Raw genomic sequence first — 21,067 nt, forward strand, 5'->3', positions numbered from 1 at the left:
TCCACATCCCCATCAACACTTGTAATTAGCATACTTTTTTATTCTGGTCGATGTGAAGTATCTCATGGTTTTGATTTGCATTTCCCTGATGACTAATGATGTCAAGCATCATTTCATGTGCTTATTGACAGTTTTCGTATCTTGTTTTGTGTGTATGTGAGATCAAAGTTCTTCATATATTCTAGATAGTAGACTCTTATTTATATGATTTGCAAATATTTTCTCCCATTCTGTGTTGTCTTTTCATTTTTGATAATGTCATTTGATGTACAAAATTTTTTAATTCTTATAAAGTCAAATTGATCTATTTTTTTCTTTGTTGCTTGTGCTTTTGGTGTCATCTAATAATCCACTGCGCAAACCAAGGTTATGAAATTTACTACTATGTTTTCTTCTAAGGTTTTTATTTTTTAGCTCTTACATTTAGGTCTTTGATACATTTTGAGTTAAATATTTGAATATGGTGTAGGGTGGAGGTCCAGCTTCATTCTATTGCATGTGGATATACAGTGGTCCAATCACCAGTTGTTGAAAAGATTCTTTCCCCATTCAGTAGTCTCAGCACCCTTGTTGATAATAAATTGACCATAGATATATAGGTACATCTCTGGGCTCTCAATTCTATCCCAATGATTTATATATCTATCCTTGTGACAGTACTGAACTGTCTGGATTACCATTGCTTTGTATACATTTTGAAATCAAGAAGTGTGTTTGTTTTTCAAGGTTATTCTGGCTATTCACTGAGTCCACAAATTGGCTTCCACCACAATCTCTACAAGTACACAATTTTTACAAGTACCTTTAGACTTGAACTTCTCCATATTCTGTTGCACATGGAATCAGTCATCCATGGATGACTCCCACCTGAATCAGCCACTATGATGTTCACCCAAGGGTGACTTTCTAATTTCATCATTCATTTGACATTTACTAGTTAGTTTTCTACTTAAGTGAGAGTTTTTCTTTCTTCCTCCATCTGTTTTTATCAGTGTGAACTCAGATTCTTATATTATTCAAAGGATTATAATCCTTTACTCTGATTTTGATGCACAAATTGTCCCAGATTTGGCCAATGGGAACCCATTCAGACTGGACATTTCCTTACTTTATGGCTCAAAAAGATGGTCTGGTTTATCTCATACTTTCTGTGCCCCAGCTCTGGAACCAGCCATTTCTCCCAGGGGGGGTCCTGGTTACCTTTAGTGAAGGATAGTATTTGAGAACCAATATCTGGGTGCTAGATGTGCTTATAGCTACCAGAGTATGACTCCTTCTAGACTTAGTGGACAGAGGGAGGAAATGTATGTATGTACACGTGCACATGCGCATACACACACCCCTATATCTTTTTTGAAAAAAGTTCATATTAATACTTCCAATTTCAATCCAACACCATGTTCATTTTATCCTCCCCCCTTTTCATGTTTGTAAGTCATTTCTCTGACACTGAGAAACCTAGCTTGCACTTTACTCAATATATTTTTTGCTCAGTTTACTTATTTGTTTAATGTAACTGATTGCTGGCAGCCTCCTCACCCTGAGAGCACAACCCAACTTTAACTAGATCTCTGCCACATGCCTATTTTACAAATTACAGCTCAGATTTTCAGGTTAGAAAAAGACTTTCAAATTGCCCTAAGTCTACCAATGTAAATAGCTTGGAAGGGACATGTGCTGAAGGTTGGCCTGTAAAAATATTCAAATCATTTTATTCCCCTCAGAGTTTCTTTTTAATCACTCTTCTTATTTCACAAAGTAAGTACCATATCTGCTAGTTCCTTATTTAATACTTACAACATTTTATTTTGCAGTAATTATAGACTTGAAGGAAGTTGCAAAAATAGTACAGTGAGTCCCATGTATCCTTCACCCAGTTTCCCCATGGTAAGATCTTTCACATAATTATAGTACAAGTTCAAAACAACATGTTGACAATGGTACAGTACTGCTAACTAGACTACAGACCTTATTTGGTTTCACCAGATTTTACATGCATTCATTTGGGGGTGTGTAGGCCTATGCAGTTGCAGCACAGATCTAGGTTCATGTAATTGATACCACAATCAAGATACAAAACTGTTCCATCAGCACAAAGGAACTCTTTGTATTATCCCCTTATAGTCATCCATATCCCATACTGCCTCCAGTCCCTATCCCTGGCAACATTCATCTATTCTTCCTTCCTATAATTTTGTCATTTTAAGAATGTTACACAAATGCAGTCATACAGGATGTGACCTTTTGAGACTGGCTCTTTTTCATTCATCACAATAACCTTGAGGTCCATCCAAGTTGTGTGTATCAATAGACTGTTCCTTTTCTTTGCAGAGTAGTATTCCACGGTGTGGATGGTTGGTTTAACCACTCACTCAATTGCACGACATCTGGGTTGTTTCCAGTTTTTGGCTATTATAAACAAAGCTGCTAAGAATGGCTATACACAAGTTTTTGTGCTAACATAGATTTTCATTTCTTTGGGATAAATGTCCAGGAGTACAGTTGCTGGGTAATAAAATACATGTATCTTTAACTTTATTAGAAATTTCCAAACTCTCTTTCAGAATGGCTTACCATTTTATATTCCTGTCAGTAATGTGTGAGAGATCCACTTTGTATGTTCAACAGTATCTGGTATTTTCACTATTTTTTCTTTAGTCAGAATTCATTGTGGTTTTAATTTGCATTCCCCGATGACTAATGAAGTTCAACATCTTTTCATGTGCTTACTTGCCATCATAAGTCTTCTTCAGTGATATGTCTATTCATGTCTTCTGTTCATTTTCTAATTGGATTGTTTGTAGTTTTACTCTTGACTTCATACATTCTAGATTGATATAGATAAATGGTTTGCAAATAATTTCTCTCAACAATTTCCTCCTCTTAAATTTTTTGCAGAGCAAAAGGTTTTCATTTTCATGAAGTCCAAAATATCAACACTTTCCTTTTACGATTGTGCTTTTGGGGTGAAGGCCAAGAACCTGTTGTACAGCCCAAGATCCTGAAGATTTTTCTATGATTTTTTTTTCTAAAAGTTTTATAGATTTACATTTACATCTAAGTTCATGATACATTTCAAGTTAATTTTTGTATAAGGTGTACAGTTTAGGTCAAAGTTCTTTTTTTTTTTTTGCCAATTGCTCCAGCATCATTTGTTGAAAAGACTATCCTTCCCTTATTAAATTGTTTTTGTACGTTTGTCAAAATCACTTGGGCATATACCATACTGTATTGATTACTGTAGCTTTATTTGAAGTTAGGTAATGTGAGTCCTCCAAATTTTTCTTCTTCAAAATCAATTTAGCTTCATTAATTTTACATCTGGATATTTTCATCTTTCCTATAGGGAAAGAAAAGAATAGAGAAGAAATGTGGCTGTGGGAAATTAGGGGAAATACATTTACACTGCCTATGCCCTAGGGGTGTTCATGAAGATTTCTGGGTTCCACTCCCAGAGATGAAGTTTGACCTCCAAATGATTATGGTGCAGGTGGCTCTGGACTACACTTTGAAATGTGAAAAACAATAATCTAGGGAGAAACAAGAAGAAAAGACAAAAAATCAACCCCTTGTCACTGTTGTTGAGATTGGGGCTTGCTTTGTTTTCTTTCTTTCACATTCCTCCAATTCCCACTTTAATTTCCAGTATATAATAGGCTTGACTCATAGATTTTACCCTTGACAGGTATCTCAGAATATATATTTTAGACATCAGGAAGGGAGACATAAGGTAGACTCCTCTCAGTGGGGACAAAGAATAGAGGAGGGTGCTGATGCGTCACCTTCACTTCCTTCCACTCACTCGTCCAACATAAGCATCACAACTACAAAACTGAAACACGAAATACTTTTTCCTTTAGCTTGTTCTAGGGAGGTGAGTGTTTCTGAAAGTGAAAATAAAGACTTCCAAGTAAAACAAGGGAAATATAAACATTTGAAATATATTCCCTGGGATTTTACTACAGGATGTTCTTGCCAATGTACCTTCCATAGCCTTTAAAAATCTTTCATATTCTACTTAAATCATCTTGCATATGCTTTTTGTAAGCCAGTGACAGGTAGGAGGGTTCATTAGGCCCTAATGAAACTTTCAGGAAGACATCTTATGTTTATTTCTTGCATGCATAAAACTCATCTGTGGGGATATAAAAAGAGCTGCCCCACTGTCTGCTTTCACATGCTGCATGTGAATTTTCAGACCATGTTTAGCACACTAATTGGAAAAAAAAAAAGGTTTTTACCCCATTTTGTCTCCTGCTTTATTCTAGAGAAGAAAGTTCTTGCAAAAGCTCTTCCTTTTCCTGTTGCAACTCCTGCAGATGCTGCTGGTTTTGCTCCAGTCTGTCCTCCAACCACTGTAGTAGAGGCCCGCTAACTGCTGACATCTGACTGCACAGGTTCTTGGTAAACACTTTAATAGGAAAAACACAGAGATAACACCCCACCACCAGCAGCCCCCCAACAGTGAGTCAGGAAGAAAGGGAAGGAAGAGAAAGTAGAAAAAGTGCAATAAGCAGACTTGGCAGACAATTTTGTATGGTCAGCCAAGGGACAGTCGGAAGAGCTGAGAAAAGAAGATACCTGTTCTGAGGCCATCCTGAACATCTCCGGATCCTTAAGCCAGAGGTGGCCTGGCTACGCAGAGAGCAGAAAAGAACCCGCTTTTTCCTCCCTTAGTCAAAACGGCTAAGAGCAACAGAAGGGTCTCTTTCCCCAGGTCTCAGACCTTCCCACACCATAATGACCGTAACTTCCCAGTAAGCTAGAACTCTGTCTTCTGCAACTTAATCTTACACAAGTCCAGAAAGAAAGTTGTTCACCAAATGTTACATACACTGAAGAAATAAGTACATTAATTCAGCTTCATGTGAGACAGAGATTCTATGGCACTGTTTTTAAAACAAATTCCACCTAATGGAAGTAAATTTTTTCCTTATCATATATGACTTGTTGCAAATGACCACTGTAATACTATGGGGTGTATCTACCAAGATATATGTATATGTGTGTGTACATGTGTGTGTGTATACTTTTGAATAAAAACTGTATGGTTTTGGATGTTACTTTTACCCCACATAACAATAAGCCATAGACATCTCTTTGTCAGTAAAGACTCACCTTTCCTTCTTATAGGCTGTACAATATTCATCAGAATGGATGTACCAATTTAATAAGTCCTCTATTGGTGGACATTTCAGTGGCGTCCAATTTTTTGCTACTGTAAAGACTGGAATTAATATCCCCTTATTTTTGCACAGTTGTCCTATTTTGAAGGATACATTTTTAGAAGTGAAGCTCAACTTTTTTCTGTAGGGATCTATAAAGTCTTTAATTCTTATTTAGTTGGTCTTTTGAGTTCAGGGCTTCAGATTATACTTAAGCCATCACCTCCCTAGACTTTGAAAAACATCCTCTTATATTTCCTTCCTGTATTTTTTTAACTTTTAAAAGTGATTTAGTGTGTATACTGTATTGGGCTTTCTGCTCCTTGGCCTTGTATAAAAAGTACTTGTATATTTACTGACATGAAAAGATTTCCTCTTTCATGCTCTCCCTTTTATCTGTCTGTCTGTGTATCCATCTCTGTCAACTCCCACCACAGTAGGCTCATTGTTGAAATTTCAGGAAGTTTGGAAACTGGTATGTAGTTGTCTGTACATATAAGGCATGTAAGTTGTCTGAAATCAGCCACGGTAGGGGTATCACGTTGGAAACTGGCAAATACAACAAATTAGGATTCTTCCAGCATCCCTGAGAACTGAAAAGCCCTATCATAAAGCTCGCTCCTGCCTTTCCTCCAGTCTTACTCTAGGTAGCAGGTAGAGTACTCAATTGTCTACAGCATTCAATAGAAAAGTTTGGAGTGGGATTAATGAATGGCAAAGCTCTTGGCAAAGAAAACTCAAGGATAATTTGTACTCATCATTTCAATCACTTCAGCAAAATTTGCTTGTCACATGAGTATTTCACCACCCATACTCAAGAAAAATATCTTACCTGAGCCATTATGAATCTTGGTTACCGAGTCCAGATGCGTAAGGCTAAAGGGATAAAATAGTTTCGGTTAGTAGCAAAGCAGCAATTCATCTAATCTAGGCTGCAGAGGCCCTGGGCAGTGAAACGAGAAGGACGGGCTTGACCTGTGGATCCGCCTGTATGCATCCTGCTCCTCTTGGCACAAGATTTTGGGTAGCTCGACTGCTGATTCAAGGCACACTTTTCCAATGGTTACATGAGGTACAATGTGAATTGGGATTTCAATTCTCTCATACCTGTAAGACAGTCAATTCAGGTCAGTTTTTGTTTGTTTGATTCCAGCTTTATTGAGGTATAATTGACAAATAGGAATTATACGTACATATTTAAGGTGTACACATTGATACTACACATTGTGAGACATACACATTGTGAAATGATTATGGCACTCAAGCTAATTAACATATCCATCACCTCACATAATTACCATTTTTTAGTGGTGACTTAACATTTATGATCTACCTTAACAAATTTCAACTATATAATCACCATGTCTAGAATCACTTGATCTCTAGAACTCATTCATCCTGAAACTTTGTATTCCTAGACCAGCACTTCCTCAGCTTCCCCTCTACCACCTCTGCCCCAGCAACCACCATTCTACCCTTTGCTTCTATGAGTTGGACTATGTTAGACTCCACATATAAGTGAGAGCACGCAGCGTTTGTCATTCTGTGTCTGGCTTATTTCATTTAGTATAATATCCTCCAAGTTCAGCCATGTTGTTACAAATGGTGTGTGTGTGTATGTATGTATATGTATGTGTGTGTGTGTATACATATATGCATACATATACACATACCACATTTTCTCTTCCACTCATCTACTAACAGACATTTAGGTTGTTTTCATACCTTGTCTATTGGGAATAATGCTTCAGTGAACATGGGAGTTTAGGTATCATTTTGAGATGCTTTATATCACTTCCTTTGGATATATACAAAGAAGTGGATCCATTTTTAATGCTGAGTTGTCAAAATCAGATGTTTTCTATAGTTTATTTAATAGACATTTGGGGACACAGCATACTTCAAAGATTAAACATCCCCCTAATTCATTTAGTAGCTCGATTTCAAAGTAGTCAGAGTTCAAACTGAATTCATCTGGGGAGCAAATTGGAAGCACATTTGCAGAGCCAACATTCTCATAGAAATTCTGAAGTCACTTTGTAAACTTAACAGAAGCCTTAGAGGCTCAAAGTCATTACACTCACTCCCCAGACAAGGGACAGATCACTAATTAATACTGTTTTCAGTCAGGGATTTGCCAGTGAGGTTGAACACATTGATCACGAAGCCTGGGAAGAGGAACTTTAGACTCTTCAATGACTCCATCAGATTCATCATGTAGAAGGGATGACTCATATAAATACGCTCTTGTTGTAACACAGTGTTCACCAGTTGCCCTCACTTCCCATTTTCTCCCCTGGAGGGAAAATAGGTAAGTAATACACAAATAGTTCCATTTTCATGCTAGAATGGGCTTGTTACCAAGGCCAACCAATCTACCTCTACTTACTTCTCACCCCAAACACACCTAAACTCCACCTAACAGTGGGTTCAGTGGAGCATCTGGGTTGAGGGTCCTAGCACTGTGTGGCCTCGTTGGCACATGGTGGTACATCAGCATAAAATCTAGCTCCCTCCCCTCTCTTTCCCACCCAGCAGAATGTGTCTGGGCCCCACACCACAATCTAGATGGAACAAAAATGATGGAGGATTACAAGTGCCCTCCCCTCCTCACATCCAACTAGTCAGGGAGAAATTCATGGAGTATGCTGTGTGTGGGTTGAACACACTACTTTGAGTATATACTTTCAGGAAGAAGACAAAAAGAACTTTAAACAAATTTTGACCTCCAATTAGTAGGTTTTTGCATTACTCAGTTTAGGCTGCTATAACAAAAATACCAGAGACTGGGTGGCTTCAACAACAGGAATTCATTTCTCATAGTCCTGGAGGCTAGGGAGCCCAAGATCAAGGTGCCAGCTGATCTGGCTCTTGGTGAAGGCCCTCTTCCTGGTCTGCAGACAAATACCTTCTTGTGTCCTCACCTGGTGAAGAGAGTGATCATCTCTCTTGTGTCTCTTCTTATAAGGGCACTAATCCCATTCAGGAGGGTTCTACCCTCATACCTAATTATCTTCCAAATGCTCCACCTCCAAATACCACCATATGAATTTGGGGGTGGTAGGGGGACACAATCAGTCCATAGCAGTTTGTTTTTCATAGTGGTATAGATTAGCAATTCTGAAACTGCTTTTTGTACATTCTAGGATTGAGCAATAAGTAAACATATTATGGATAGTAGGACTAAGTTTCTCCATGTCAGAGGAGAGAATTGTAAATATGGAAAGAGAGAATGCTAGAATGAACCCTAAGGTGTGCGAATGGATTGGATTATCGGTTTGAATTCATGGTGTGTGTGTGTGTGTGTGTGTACGTACATACATACCTGCATGTACATACATACATACTTTTTGCCAGCTCCATCTACTGAGAGTCTAGAAGCTACTAGAGTAGTAATAATGGGTATACCTAGCACCCAGACCTTGGTTTCTAAATACCATTTTTAACTTGAAGGAACCACAGTACAGGCTAGAATGAAGGGATGGGGACCAGACTTACCTCCTTCTTGAAACAACTAAAAAAGTATTTTTTAAAAAGTGAAACAGTGACTCACAAGATCTTGGAAAAAAGGCAGTGAAGGACAGTGAAACCTGGGGGATTAGAAACAAGCTTGTTTCTCCATGAAGAAAGTTTCCAGGCTACAGCACAGGGAGGGGAACCCCACCTAGAGCTTGATGGTGTCCTTGAGTCGAAAAGATAGAGCCAAGGCTCTGGGAAAGCCAAGGAGGCTTGAATTTGCAGTGCAAAGGACTATAGAAGAGACAGCTGCAAAGAGAAAGAACTCCAGAGATCTTTGGATGGTCCCGTTCAAGTGCTCAGTTGAGTAGCAACCAGGGCATATATGTAAAGAAACTACACAAGGCCACAGAGATAACAACCTAGAAGGAATAAAGGGATAAAGGGAATAAGTACTATCCTCAAAGTATACCCAGGGCCAGGAACAGTGCCTGTTCCCAAGAGCCTTAATAGGAAATCTCATAATTCAGTAGATGACAGAGTATTAAAAAGGTTTGTGCCTATGAGCAGGGAAAATGAACCTTACATTAAATACTGCTTTGTTTTTGCCTGATAAAGCTTAAAAGCAAGACCCAAAAGGATCAAACCATTTCCTATTAACAGCATCTCAAAACAAAGCTCAAGAATATTTAAAGGAATATCTAACACCCAAAAATGTAAAATTCAGAATGTCTGCATCCAATCAAAAATTGCCAGGCATGCAAAGCAGCAGAAAAATCCAACCCCTGAGAGAAAAATCGAATGAAATTGACCCAGAAATGCAACAGTAATTAGCAAAGACCTTAAAACAGATATTATAACTATTCTGTATATTCAAAAAGCTAGATGAAAGACTGAACATGTTAAGTAGACAGAAAGAAAGAAAAAAAGACTCAAATCAGACTTTAAAACATGCTTGAGATAAAAAGTAACACTGGATAGGATTAACAGAAAATTAAACATTACAGAAAAAGGATTAGTGAACCTCAAGGAACAACAATAGATCACAAATAGGAAAAAAAAAAGACTGAAAAACAATGAACAGAGCATCAGTGAACTGTGAGACAGTATTAAGTAGCCTAAATATGTGTAATTGAAATATCCAAAAAAACCAGACTTGCAGACTTAGTAAACAATCTTCTGGTTACTGGAGAAACGGGTGGGAAGGGATAAACCTGGGAGTTTGAGATTTACAAATGTTAGCCACTATATATAAAAACAGATTTTTTAAAAGTTTCTTTTGTATAGCACAGGGAACTATGTTCAATATCTTATAATCACCTTTAATGAAAAAATATGAAAACGAATATATGTATGTATATGAATGACTGGGACATTGTGCTGTACACCAGAAATTAACACATTATAACTGACTGTACTTCAATTAAAAAAAATAGTAATAATTTTAAAAATTTAAAATACAAATACCCAAAGAAGAGAGAATGAAAGAGAAAAAATTTTGTAGAAATAATGGCTGAGATTTTTCTGAATTTGATGAAAAATGTAAACCCACAGGTCTAGGAAGCTCAATGAAACCCAAGCACAGGATACATGAAAACAATTATACCATGGTACCCTATAATCAAATAGTTTTAAACCAATGATAAAGAGTCTTAAAAGAAGTCAGAAAAAAGCCAAATTAAGTAAATAGGAAAGGGTAAAGATGATTGCCACTTTCTTGTTGGACAGTGGAGAAATATCTTTATAGTTCTAAAAGACAAAAAGGTCAACCTAGAGTTCTTTACCCATTAAAAATACGTTTTAAAACTGGAATTGAAAAGATAACCAACTGTTTGTAAAGTAAAACTAATAACAACATATGATGGGCTTATAGCACACATACAAGTAAAATGTATGACAGCAGTAGCACAAAAGCCAGGAGAGAAATGAAGTATAGTGTTGTAAGGTGCTTAATACCACATGTGAACTAGTATAATATCACCTGAAGGCAGACTGTGACAAGTAAAAAGAAATGTAAACCAATATTTCTCTACCAGGGGTGATTTTGCCCTGCAGGGAATATTTGGCATGGTCTGGAGACATTTCTGACTATTACAACTGAGGAAGTGCTACTGGCATCTAGTGGGTGGAGGCCACTGATGCTGCTCAAAATCCTACAATGCATAGAACTTCTTGCCACTATAGTTATCTGGCCCATGGTGTCAATAGTGACAATGTTGAGAAACCCTGCTATATACCCTAAAACAACCACTAAAGCAATATAACAAAAAATTATCACTAATAAACTCACAAAGGAGATAAAATTAAATCATAAAAATTATCCAATTAATCCAAAAGAAGGCAGAAGAAAGAGGAAAAAGTAAACAGAAATTAGATGAGCCAAATATAGAAAACAAATAGCAAGTTGGTAGATTTAAACCTAACCTCATTAGTAATCATATTAAATGTAAAGAATCCAAATATGTCAATTAAATGGCAGAGATTGTCAGATTAGATAATTCCTAGACCCAACTATATGCTAACTACAAAAAAATCACCCTTTAAATTTAAAAACACAAATAGGTTAAAAGTAAAGATACAACATGTTAACAAAACTCAAAAGAGATTAAGTATGGCTATACCAATATCAAAGTTGATTTCAGAGCAAAGAATATTAACAGGGATGAAGAAGGTAATTTTGTAATGATAACATGGTTAATTCATAAAAAATACAAGACAGTCCCAAACATGTACACATATAATAACAGCTTCAGAAGATATTGATAAAAACAGAAGAACTATGAGGAAAATAGACAAATGAACAATTTTGGTTGGAGATGTCAATACCCTTCTCTCAAAACTTGATAGAACAGTGGACACAAGTACCACCTGACCTATAGAAGAGTCTCCTTATTCCTAATCACTGTTTTTTTTTTTTTTCAAGATTCAGGCCAGTTGTAGTACAGAATGTGCCACATTTTGGATTTGTTTGATTATTTTCTCATTATTACACCCAGGTTTGGCAAGAGTACTACATAGGGTTTGTTGTACATAGGTGTTGTTGCATATATGAAGTTTTAAAAACTCATTCTTATAGAAAATCTTACTAAATACATAAACAAAAATATAAAGCATGAGGTTAAAAAAAGAAACATTCTAGCTTGGTTTAAAATCAAATTTCCACTTTCCTTTCTTTTTCCTTGTGCTTAAGAAATGAGTACAATCAGAGGGGAGGGTATAGCTCATTGGTAGAGTGCATGATTAGCATGCACGAGATCGTGGGTTTGATCCCCAGTACCTCCATTAAATAAATAATAATAAACCTAATTACCTCCCCCCACAAAATAAAACAAAAACAGAAATGAGTACAGTATTCATATTTGTACCCATATATTTGCTGGCATTCTGTCACCTGTGTATGCATTGTATTTTAACAAAAAATATCTGAAGGCCAAAGCTTTTCTCTTCCTTTATTTTTCCCAAAACATGTATTCCAGTCCTCTTATGTCTTATTACCACAAAGTAAATTATATTTAAAGAAGGGGAGGGGGAATCAGTATTGGAAATATTTAAGGGATGAATTGGATAGGGAAAATCAGCATTGGAAATTAAGAGAAAAAGGCAATTACTAGCTTAGGTGGCCTCTGGAGAAATTATTACTATATAACCTCAGACTGCACACCAGCTATTAAGTTGACTAAATGTCTTTATTTTTATTGATTTTGCCCTTTATATCTCTAAATGAGAAACAACAAAGAGATTTTGATTACCTTTTTAAAAAAATATTGACATAATAGATACTTATAAGCACACTCCACTCAACATCAGAATGCATATCCTTTTCAAATGCACACAGAAAATTAACTTATAAAGACCATATTCTGGGTCATAAAACATTCTCAATGTACGGCATATGGAACATAGTCAATAGTACTGTAATAACTCTGTATGGTGACAGATGTAACTTGACTTATTGTGGTGATCATTTTGTAAGGTATAGAATTATCAAATCACTACGATGTGCACCTGGAACTAACATAGTGTGGTAGAACAATTATATATAATTTTAAAAATTAAATATAAAATATGTGTAAACAAAACATTCTTAATAATTTTAATAGGATTCAAGTCACAAAAAGTATTTTTTCTGACCACAATGGAATTAAATTAAAAATCAATAACAGATATCATGAAAACCCCACAGTATTTAGAAACTAAATAACATACTTTCAGATAACTTGTAGATCAATGAAGAGTTCAAAAGGAAAATTAGAAGAGTATTCTGAACTGAATAAAAATGAAAACACATACCAAAATTTGTGGGATACAACTAAAGCAGTACTTAGAGAAGGAAATTATATAATAGGAAAGAAGATAGGTCTCAAATAAAGGAACTCAGATTCCATCCACCTTTTAAAAACTAGAAACAGAAGAACAAATGAAGCTCAAAGTAAGCAAAAGGAAAGAAATAACACAGATCAGAGTTGACATAAAAGCAACAGTAAACAGAAAAAAAGAAAACCAATGAAACCAAAGATAATTCTTTGAGATACTCAATAAAACTGTTACACCTCTAGCCAGATTTATCAGAAAAGAGACACAAATTACCAATATAGGGATGAGAGAGATGACATTACTATAGATTTTACAGATAATAGGTAAAGGATAAAAATATTATGAACAAATTTATGCCAATAAGTTCAACTACTTGGATAAAATTAATAAGTTCCTTGAAAAACACAAATTATCAAAGCTCATTCAAGAAGAAATAGATACCATGAATAGCCCTATACTATTAAATAAATCAAACTGGGAGGTAAAAAATGTTCCCACAAAGAAGTCTCCAGGCCCAAAAAGCTTGACTAGTGAATTCTACCAAGTACTTAAGGAAGAAAGAATATCAATTGTACACAAACTCTCCAATTAAACTGAAAAGAAGGCTATACTATCCAACTCATTTTCTGAAGCCAACATTTCTCTGATACCAAAGCCAGAGAAAGACCTTACAAAAAAGAAAACCATAAACTAATATCCCTTATGTACATAGATGCAAAAATTATTAACAAATTTTTAGCAAATCAAATCCAGCAAAACGGAAAATGAATAATTCATCTTTGTTGATGGGGTTTATTCCAGGAATGCATGGTTAGTTTAGTAATAAAAATCAATCACTGTAACTTATCAATGTTAACAGACTAAAAAAGAAAAAGAACTATATGATCATCTAAATAGACATAGAATGAGCATTTGATAAAATAAAACATATATTATTGATGAAAAAGGAAACTCTCAGCAAATAAGGAATAGAAGGAAACTTCTTCAAAGTGATAAGAGAATCTATGAAAAATCTTCAGGTAACATCATACTTAATGGTGAAAGTTTGAATGTTTTCTCCAAAGATCAGGAACAAGGCTAGCATGACTGCTCTCACTGTCATGAAATTGTATTCAACAGTTTATTAGAGGTTTCAGTGAGTGCTGTAAGGTGAGAAAAATAAACATAAGCATCCAGACTGGAAAGAAAGAAGTAACACTGCCTTTATTCACAGATGATGATCTATATAGATAACCCAATGGACTCTTCAAAAAACCTAGTAAAATTAACAAGTGAATCTAGCAAAGTTGTAGGATACAAGCTCAATATACAAAATCAAACGTGTTTTTGTATAGTAGCAGTGGAAATAGTAGTAGGAAACTGAAATTAAAACAACAGTATTTACAACAGGATAAAAATATGAAATGTTTCAGGATAAGTCTGACAAAGGATATGCAAGACCTGTATACTGAAAACTACAAACCATTGTGGAGAGAATTAAAGACCTAAATAAATGGAGAGATATACCATGTTCATGGAATGGAAGACTCAATATCATTGAGATGTCAGTTTTCCTCAAAATGATCCATAGAGTCTATAATCCCAATCAAAAATCCCAGCAGGCTGTTTTGGAAAACAGCCTAGTAATTTCTTAGAAAGTTAAATACACCTACCATATGATTCAGCCAGTCTGTTGATAGATATTTCCCCAGGGGAAGAGAGAGCGTATATCCATATAAAGACTTGTACACAAATGTTCAAAGCAGCTTTATTTGTAATAGACAAAAACTGCAAGTAACTCCAAACATCTATCAACAGGTGAATGGATAAACAAATTGTGCTAATATTTAGACCATTTAATACTATTCTGTAATAAAAATAATGAACTATTGATACATGCTATAACATGGATGCATCTCAAAATAATTCTGTTGTATGAAATACAACATACTCTACTCTATATTCTACACAACATATTCTATGATTTTATATACTTCTTGGACCAGAGTAAAGGGATTTTTCCTACTATAAGGGATATTATTAGGGAAACTGGTGAAATTAGAATACCATCTACAGATTAGATACAGTATTATATGAATTTTAATGTCCTGATATTGAATGTTATATAAGAGAATGTCATTTTTTTCTTTAGGAAATATCCACTGAATTGTTCAGGAAAAATTATCTATAGGTATAAAGAAAAAAATTATAATGAAAATAAGATAAAATTCTGATATTTGGGGAATTTGGGTGAAGGGTACACAGGAATCCTTTGTACTGTTCTTGCAACTTTTCTGTAAATCTGAAATTATTTCAAAACAGAATATAATAAAACATTAAAAGTCATAACTAAAAGAATCAAAACACTAAGGACAATTTCTAAAACTGAAAAACAGGTAACAGAAAATTAGTGTAACAAATGGCAGGAGAGGTAAAAAGAAATTAAAAGTATGGCAAAAAGAAAGCATAAAAAATGGCAGGAATACTGCCACATATATCAGCAATGATAATAAAATGAATGTATTACACTCACCTATTAATAGACAGATGTTCTGATTGTTTAAAACCAAATAACTCAAGATCTTGCTATATTCTACTTAAAAGAGATATACCTGAAATAAAACAACTGAGGGAGGTTGAGAATAAAGGGACAGGAAAAGTTATAACAGGAAAAGGATACTAACAAGAACTACAACATGCAACAAACAGGCAGTGGCAGAGATTGCTAGCTGCCCTAACCCAAATGTCCTTGGTAACAGAATGCCAATCTTCAGCCAAGACAGAGCTATCTGACAGGCCTCCCTGATACCTTAAGTGTGGCTCCGGAACTAAATTCTGCCAATGAGATGAAAATAGAATTGCTTTCTGGGGCTTCTGGGAAGGTCACTTATGAAAAATTGGCTGAGCTGGGACCAGCCATCTTTTGCCCTCCTACCTTTCCTCTTCCTTCTGGCCCTCAATGGAGATGTGCTGGCTGGAGCTCCAGAAGTCTCGTGGACCATGAGGGGACCTTAGGATGGAAATCATACACCAAGATGGTGAAGCAGAAGATAGGTGCTTAGACCCCTGATAATATCACAGAGGCCTGGAATATCTATCTCCAGACTTCTTCCCGAGAAAGAAAGAATCTTTCTTGTTTTAAACTAATTTTATTTATTATTTAATTTTTCCCTAGTATATGTAGTTGAATCTAATCCTAACAGAACAGTGATATTCTTTAGAAAGAAAGAATTCAAGACATACATAAATATATACATACATAAATAGGACAAAGAGAGCTATTTCATATTTTATAAAGGTAAAATAAAGCAGGACAATATAAAAGTCATGAATCTTTATGCACTAACAATACACCTTCAAAATTATAAAGCTAATCCTGACTAAAATACAGGAAGTGGACAAATTTAGTTATGATGGGAGGTTTATACATATCTCTCTCAGATATGTATAATCAAAACAACAAAGAATGAGGAAGGATATAAGCTTATTCTAACAAGGATATACAGGACTTGTGCTCAAGAAACAATACACATTTTTCAATTCATAAAACATTATAAAAATTTACCATGTTTTAAATAAGGGGTCAGCAAACTTTTTATACAAAGACGAAACAGTAAATGTTTTAAGCTGTGGGGGCCACAGGGTCTCTGTCACAACCACTAAGCTGTGCAAATGGGCATGGCTATGTTCCAATAAAACTTTGATTTCCAAAATAGGCACCAGGCCCATGTGGCCTACAAGCTGTAGTTTGTGGACCTCTGATCTAGGTAACAAAAGAAATATCAAAAAATTTATATAAAGCTGATATCACACAGGCCACAGTTACCATAATATAGTGCTAAAAATGAACATAATAGCAAAAAATATGCCCCCGAAACCCAGCCCAGATATTCACATCTAAAATCTTTAAATGCACTTCTAAATAACTCTTGAGTTGAAGAGAAAAACAGAAAACACAAATGAATTGGAAGTAAAAAAAACAAACAAAAAACATTGGAACTACTATACAAAACCTATGGAATGGAGCCAAAGTGAAGAGGTACATTTGTGGCCTTAAATGTATTTATTTGAAAACAAAAGAGACAGAAAGTAAACTTAGTTTTCACCTGAAGAATTTAGAATAAGGATAACAGTAAGAACAACACAGCAACAATGCAACATACAGAAAACAGAAGGAAGAAATTAATAAAGAGAAAAGCAGAAATTTTTAAAAAAGAAGAAATCTGAGATACTCAGTTGATCAAGAGAACCTAAAGCTGGTCCTTTGAAAAGACCAACAAAATAGATAGACTTTGCCAATAAAATCAAGAAAAAAGAGAAAACACAAGTTAACAGTGTTAACAATGAAAAAGGGAACATACTTAAAGAAAGACAGACCACACAATCATCCACTCAAGAAGTATTTACTTAATGGCTACTATGTGACAGGCCCTGACACAATACCCACAGTCAATGATCTAGTGAGAGACCATAACAATAACTTTACAGTATACTTAAAATAAACGTCAAATAGCTAGGAATAAATTCAACAAAAGATGCTGAATCTATACTGAAATAAAGACAACAAGTAAAAAATATACAATAGTGGTTGCCAGTGGATGGAGGTAGGGGAAAGGAGAGTTGTTATTCAGTTATACTAGATGAGTAAGTTCTAGAGATTTGTTGTACAACATAGTGCCTATAGTTAACGACAAGGTATTGTGCATTTCAAAATGTGTTAAGAGAGTAGATCTCATGTTGTCTTCTTACCAGAAAAACAAAATTAAATGAAACAAAACAAAAACAATGAACACAAGGAAACTTTGGAGGTGTTGGATATGTCTATTACTTTGATTGTGGTGATAGTATGATGTCTATTTACATATGTCCAAATTCATCAAGTTGTATAAATTAAATATGTGCATTTCTTTGTATATCAATTATGCCTTAATAAAGCTGTTAAAAAACAAACAAAACAAGAAAAAATAGCACTGTGCAGCAAAAATAAGGTCCTAAAGATTAAAGTGATTAAGAAAAGACAACAGAACACTCAATGAGTGTCATAATTTTAATTGTTCATGATTATCTCTATTATTTTATGTGTGATGACATTCAAGCCCTATGTCTAATTTATATGTAAGTTCTAGATAATTTGTAACCCAAAGGAAGACAGAAGCAAAAATTTAAAAGCAGAGTGCAAATAAAACAAGGATAATAAGGCTCAGGAATTCAAACAGTACTTCTAGTAAGGACTGGTGATCCTGTCAGGGTCTTCTAAAGTTAAATAGATTCAGGATTTGACATTCTTCAAAGGAGACAGAGTGAGCATTGGCCTTGGTCTTGCCCAGCAACATGGTCTTGGATGAGCCACTTTACTTCTACAGACTCAAGTTTCTGAAAGACACTCAATGATCTTTTAAAGTACTTTATGCTTGGGGGAGGGTACAGCTTAGTGGTAGAGCACGTGCTTAGCATGCACAACGTCCTGGGTTCAATCCCCAGTACCTCTGTTAAAAATAAATAAATAAATTTAAGTACCTCCCCAAAGAAATATATATAGTTATATATACATTTACACTTTAGGCTCTAATGACTGATAATTCCATTCTTCTTCTTTTCTTCCATTATGATAGCGTTTCTCCTTTATAAGATTAGCACCATTTACTCAGTGTAAAATGAGAAATACATTCTAAAACTCTGGTAGAACTAACATGGAGAATAAGTTTCCAGCTAAAAACTTTCTCCTCAAGCAATGTACTCCCAAGTAGATTTTCCAGACCTCTAATCTTTACCATCTTACAAAAATAAAATTGTTCTTCATACTTGAAATGCTTCCCTTAAAGCATTCCAAAGTTCAGAGAAAATCAGTGCTCTGTACTTCAATTAACAATAATCATCTTTGCTGTGCAGAAGCTTGTAAGTTTCATTAGGTCCCATTTGTTTATTCTTGCTTTTATTTCTATTGCTTGGGTAGATTGCCCTAAGAGAGCATTTTTGAGATGTATGTGAGATAATGTTTTGCCTATGTTTTCTTCTAGGCGGTTTATTGTATCTTGTCTTATGTTTAAGTCTTTGATCCATTTTCAGTTGATTTTTCTGTATGGTGTAAGGGAGTGTTATAGCTTCATTGATTTACAAGCTTCTGCACAGCAAAGGAAACCATAAGCAAAAAAAAAACAACCTACGGAATGCAAGAAAATTTTTGCAAATCATGAAACCAACAAAGGCTTGATCTCCAGAATATATAAGCAGCTCATATGACTTAATAAGAAAAAAACAAACAACCCAATCCAAAAATGGGCAGAAGACCTAAACAAGAAATTCTCCAAGGAAGAAATACAAATGATCAATAGGCACATGAAAAAATGCTCAATATCACTAATTATCAGAGAAATGCAAATCGAAACTACAATGAGGTATCACCTCACACCAGTCAGAATGGCCGTCATTCAAAAGTCCACAAATGACAAATGCTGGAAAGGCTGTGGAGAAAAGGGAACCCTCCTACACTGCTAGTGGGAATACGGTTTGGTACAGCCACTGTGGAAAACAGTATGGAGATTCCTCAAAAGACTAGGAATAGACTTACCATATGACCCAGGAATCCTGCTCCTGGGCATATATCCAGGAGGAACCCTACTTCAAAAAGACACCTGTACCCCCAAAGTTCATAGCAGCACTATTTACAACAGCCAAGACATGGAAACAGCCTAACTGTCCATCGACAGATGACTGGATAAAGAAGATGTGGTATATTGATACAATGGAATACTATTCAGCCATAAAAAATGACAACATAACACCATTTGCAGCAACATGGATGCTCCTGGAGAAGGTCATTCTAAGTGAAGATGGCCAGAAAGAGAAAGAAAAATACCATATGAGATCGCTCATATGTGGAATCTAAAAAATAAAAGCGAACATAAATACAAAACAGAAACAGACTCATAGGCATAGAATACAAACTTGTGGTTGCCAAGGAGGAGGAGGGTGGGAAGTGACAGACTGCGATTTCAAAATTTGTAGATACTGACAGGCATATGCAGAATAGATAAACAAGTTTATACTGTGTAGCACAGGGAAATATATACAAGATCCTGTGGTAGCTCACAGTGAAAAATAAATGTGACAATGAATATATGTATGTTCATGTATAACTGAAAAATTGTGCTCTACACTGGGATTTGACACAACATTGTAAAGTGACTATAACTCAATTAAAAATATAAAAAAACAATAATCATCAATCATCCATAAAGAATAATGCCATCAACAAGAACATATAGTTACCTAGAGGAATTCATAAGCAGTTGCAGACATTTTCAGAAATGAAAACACCAGATGCAGTATCCCACTTGCATCCCTGCATTTGCTTTCCATCTAGTGAAATAGCTATTATCTTTTTCCCTTGCTGAAAGAACGGAGACTGAAAAACAGAGGGTCTCTCATCTTAATTCTGCTTCTGATGTTTTATTTATTTATGAGCTCTCATCTTGCATGTAATTTTTTTCAGGTTTCCTGAGGTATAACTGACAAAAATTGTATACAATTATAGTGTACAACTTGATGTTTTGATATACATATAAAACTGTGAAATAATCACAACAATCAAACCAATATATCCATCATATCATATACAGTTACCATTGAGGGGGGAGGGGTAAAAACACTTAAGATTTACCGTCTTACCAAATTTCAAATATTCAATACAGTATTGTTAACTATAGTCACATTGTTGTACATTAGATGTCCAGAATTTATTCATCCTGAATAACTAGAACTTTGTACCTTTTAACCATCATCTTCCCATTTTCCCTTCCCATTTTCCCCTCCCCTGAGCCCCTGGCAACTACCGTTCTACTGTCTGGTTCTATGAGTTTGATTATTTTAGATACATAAGTAGAATCATGCACTCTTTACCCTTCTGTGATTGGCTTATTTCATTTGGCACAATGTCCTCCACTTTCAAACATGTTGTAAATGGTAGGATTTCCTTCTTATTTAGGCTGAATAATATTTCATTGTGTGTGTGTGTGTGTGTGTACATCCCTGATGATTGATGATGTTGCCTTTTCATATACCTGTTGGCCATTTGTATGTTTTCTTTTGATAAATGTCTATTCAGTTCCCTTGCCCACTTTTTAATCAAGTTATTTGATGTTTTTTTGTTGTTG

General features: G+C 35.2%; 1 protein-coding gene across 1 annotated transcript in view; it reads right to left on the reverse strand.

Moving 5' to 3' along the window:
- Nucleotides 1–387: 387 nt before the first annotated feature.
- Nucleotides 388–21,067, reverse strand: part of BRCC3 (BRCA1/BRCA2-containing complex subunit 3) — a 54,232-nt gene continuing 33,552 nt past the window's right edge. The window contains exons 8-12 of the mRNA XM_010989262.3: nt 15,850–15,924; nt 6,141–6,272; nt 5,998–6,041; nt 4,242–4,411; nt 388–3,340 (exon numbers count right to left, since the gene is read on the reverse strand). Coding sequence (XP_010987564.1) covers nt 4,260–4,411; nt 5,998–6,041; nt 6,141–6,272; nt 15,850–15,924 — 403 coding nt within the window. The 3' untranslated portion in view covers nt 388–3,340; nt 4,242–4,259. The remainder of the gene's footprint in view (nt 3,341–4,241; nt 4,412–5,997; nt 6,042–6,140; nt 6,273–15,849; nt 15,925–21,067) is intronic.

This window comes from Camelus dromedarius, chromosome X, assembly GCF_036321535.1.
Source record: "Camelus dromedarius isolate mCamDro1 chromosome X, mCamDro1.pat, whole genome shotgun sequence".
In the NCBI taxonomy this organism is placed as follows: Eukaryota; Metazoa; Chordata; class Mammalia; order Artiodactyla; family Camelidae; genus Camelus; species Camelus dromedarius.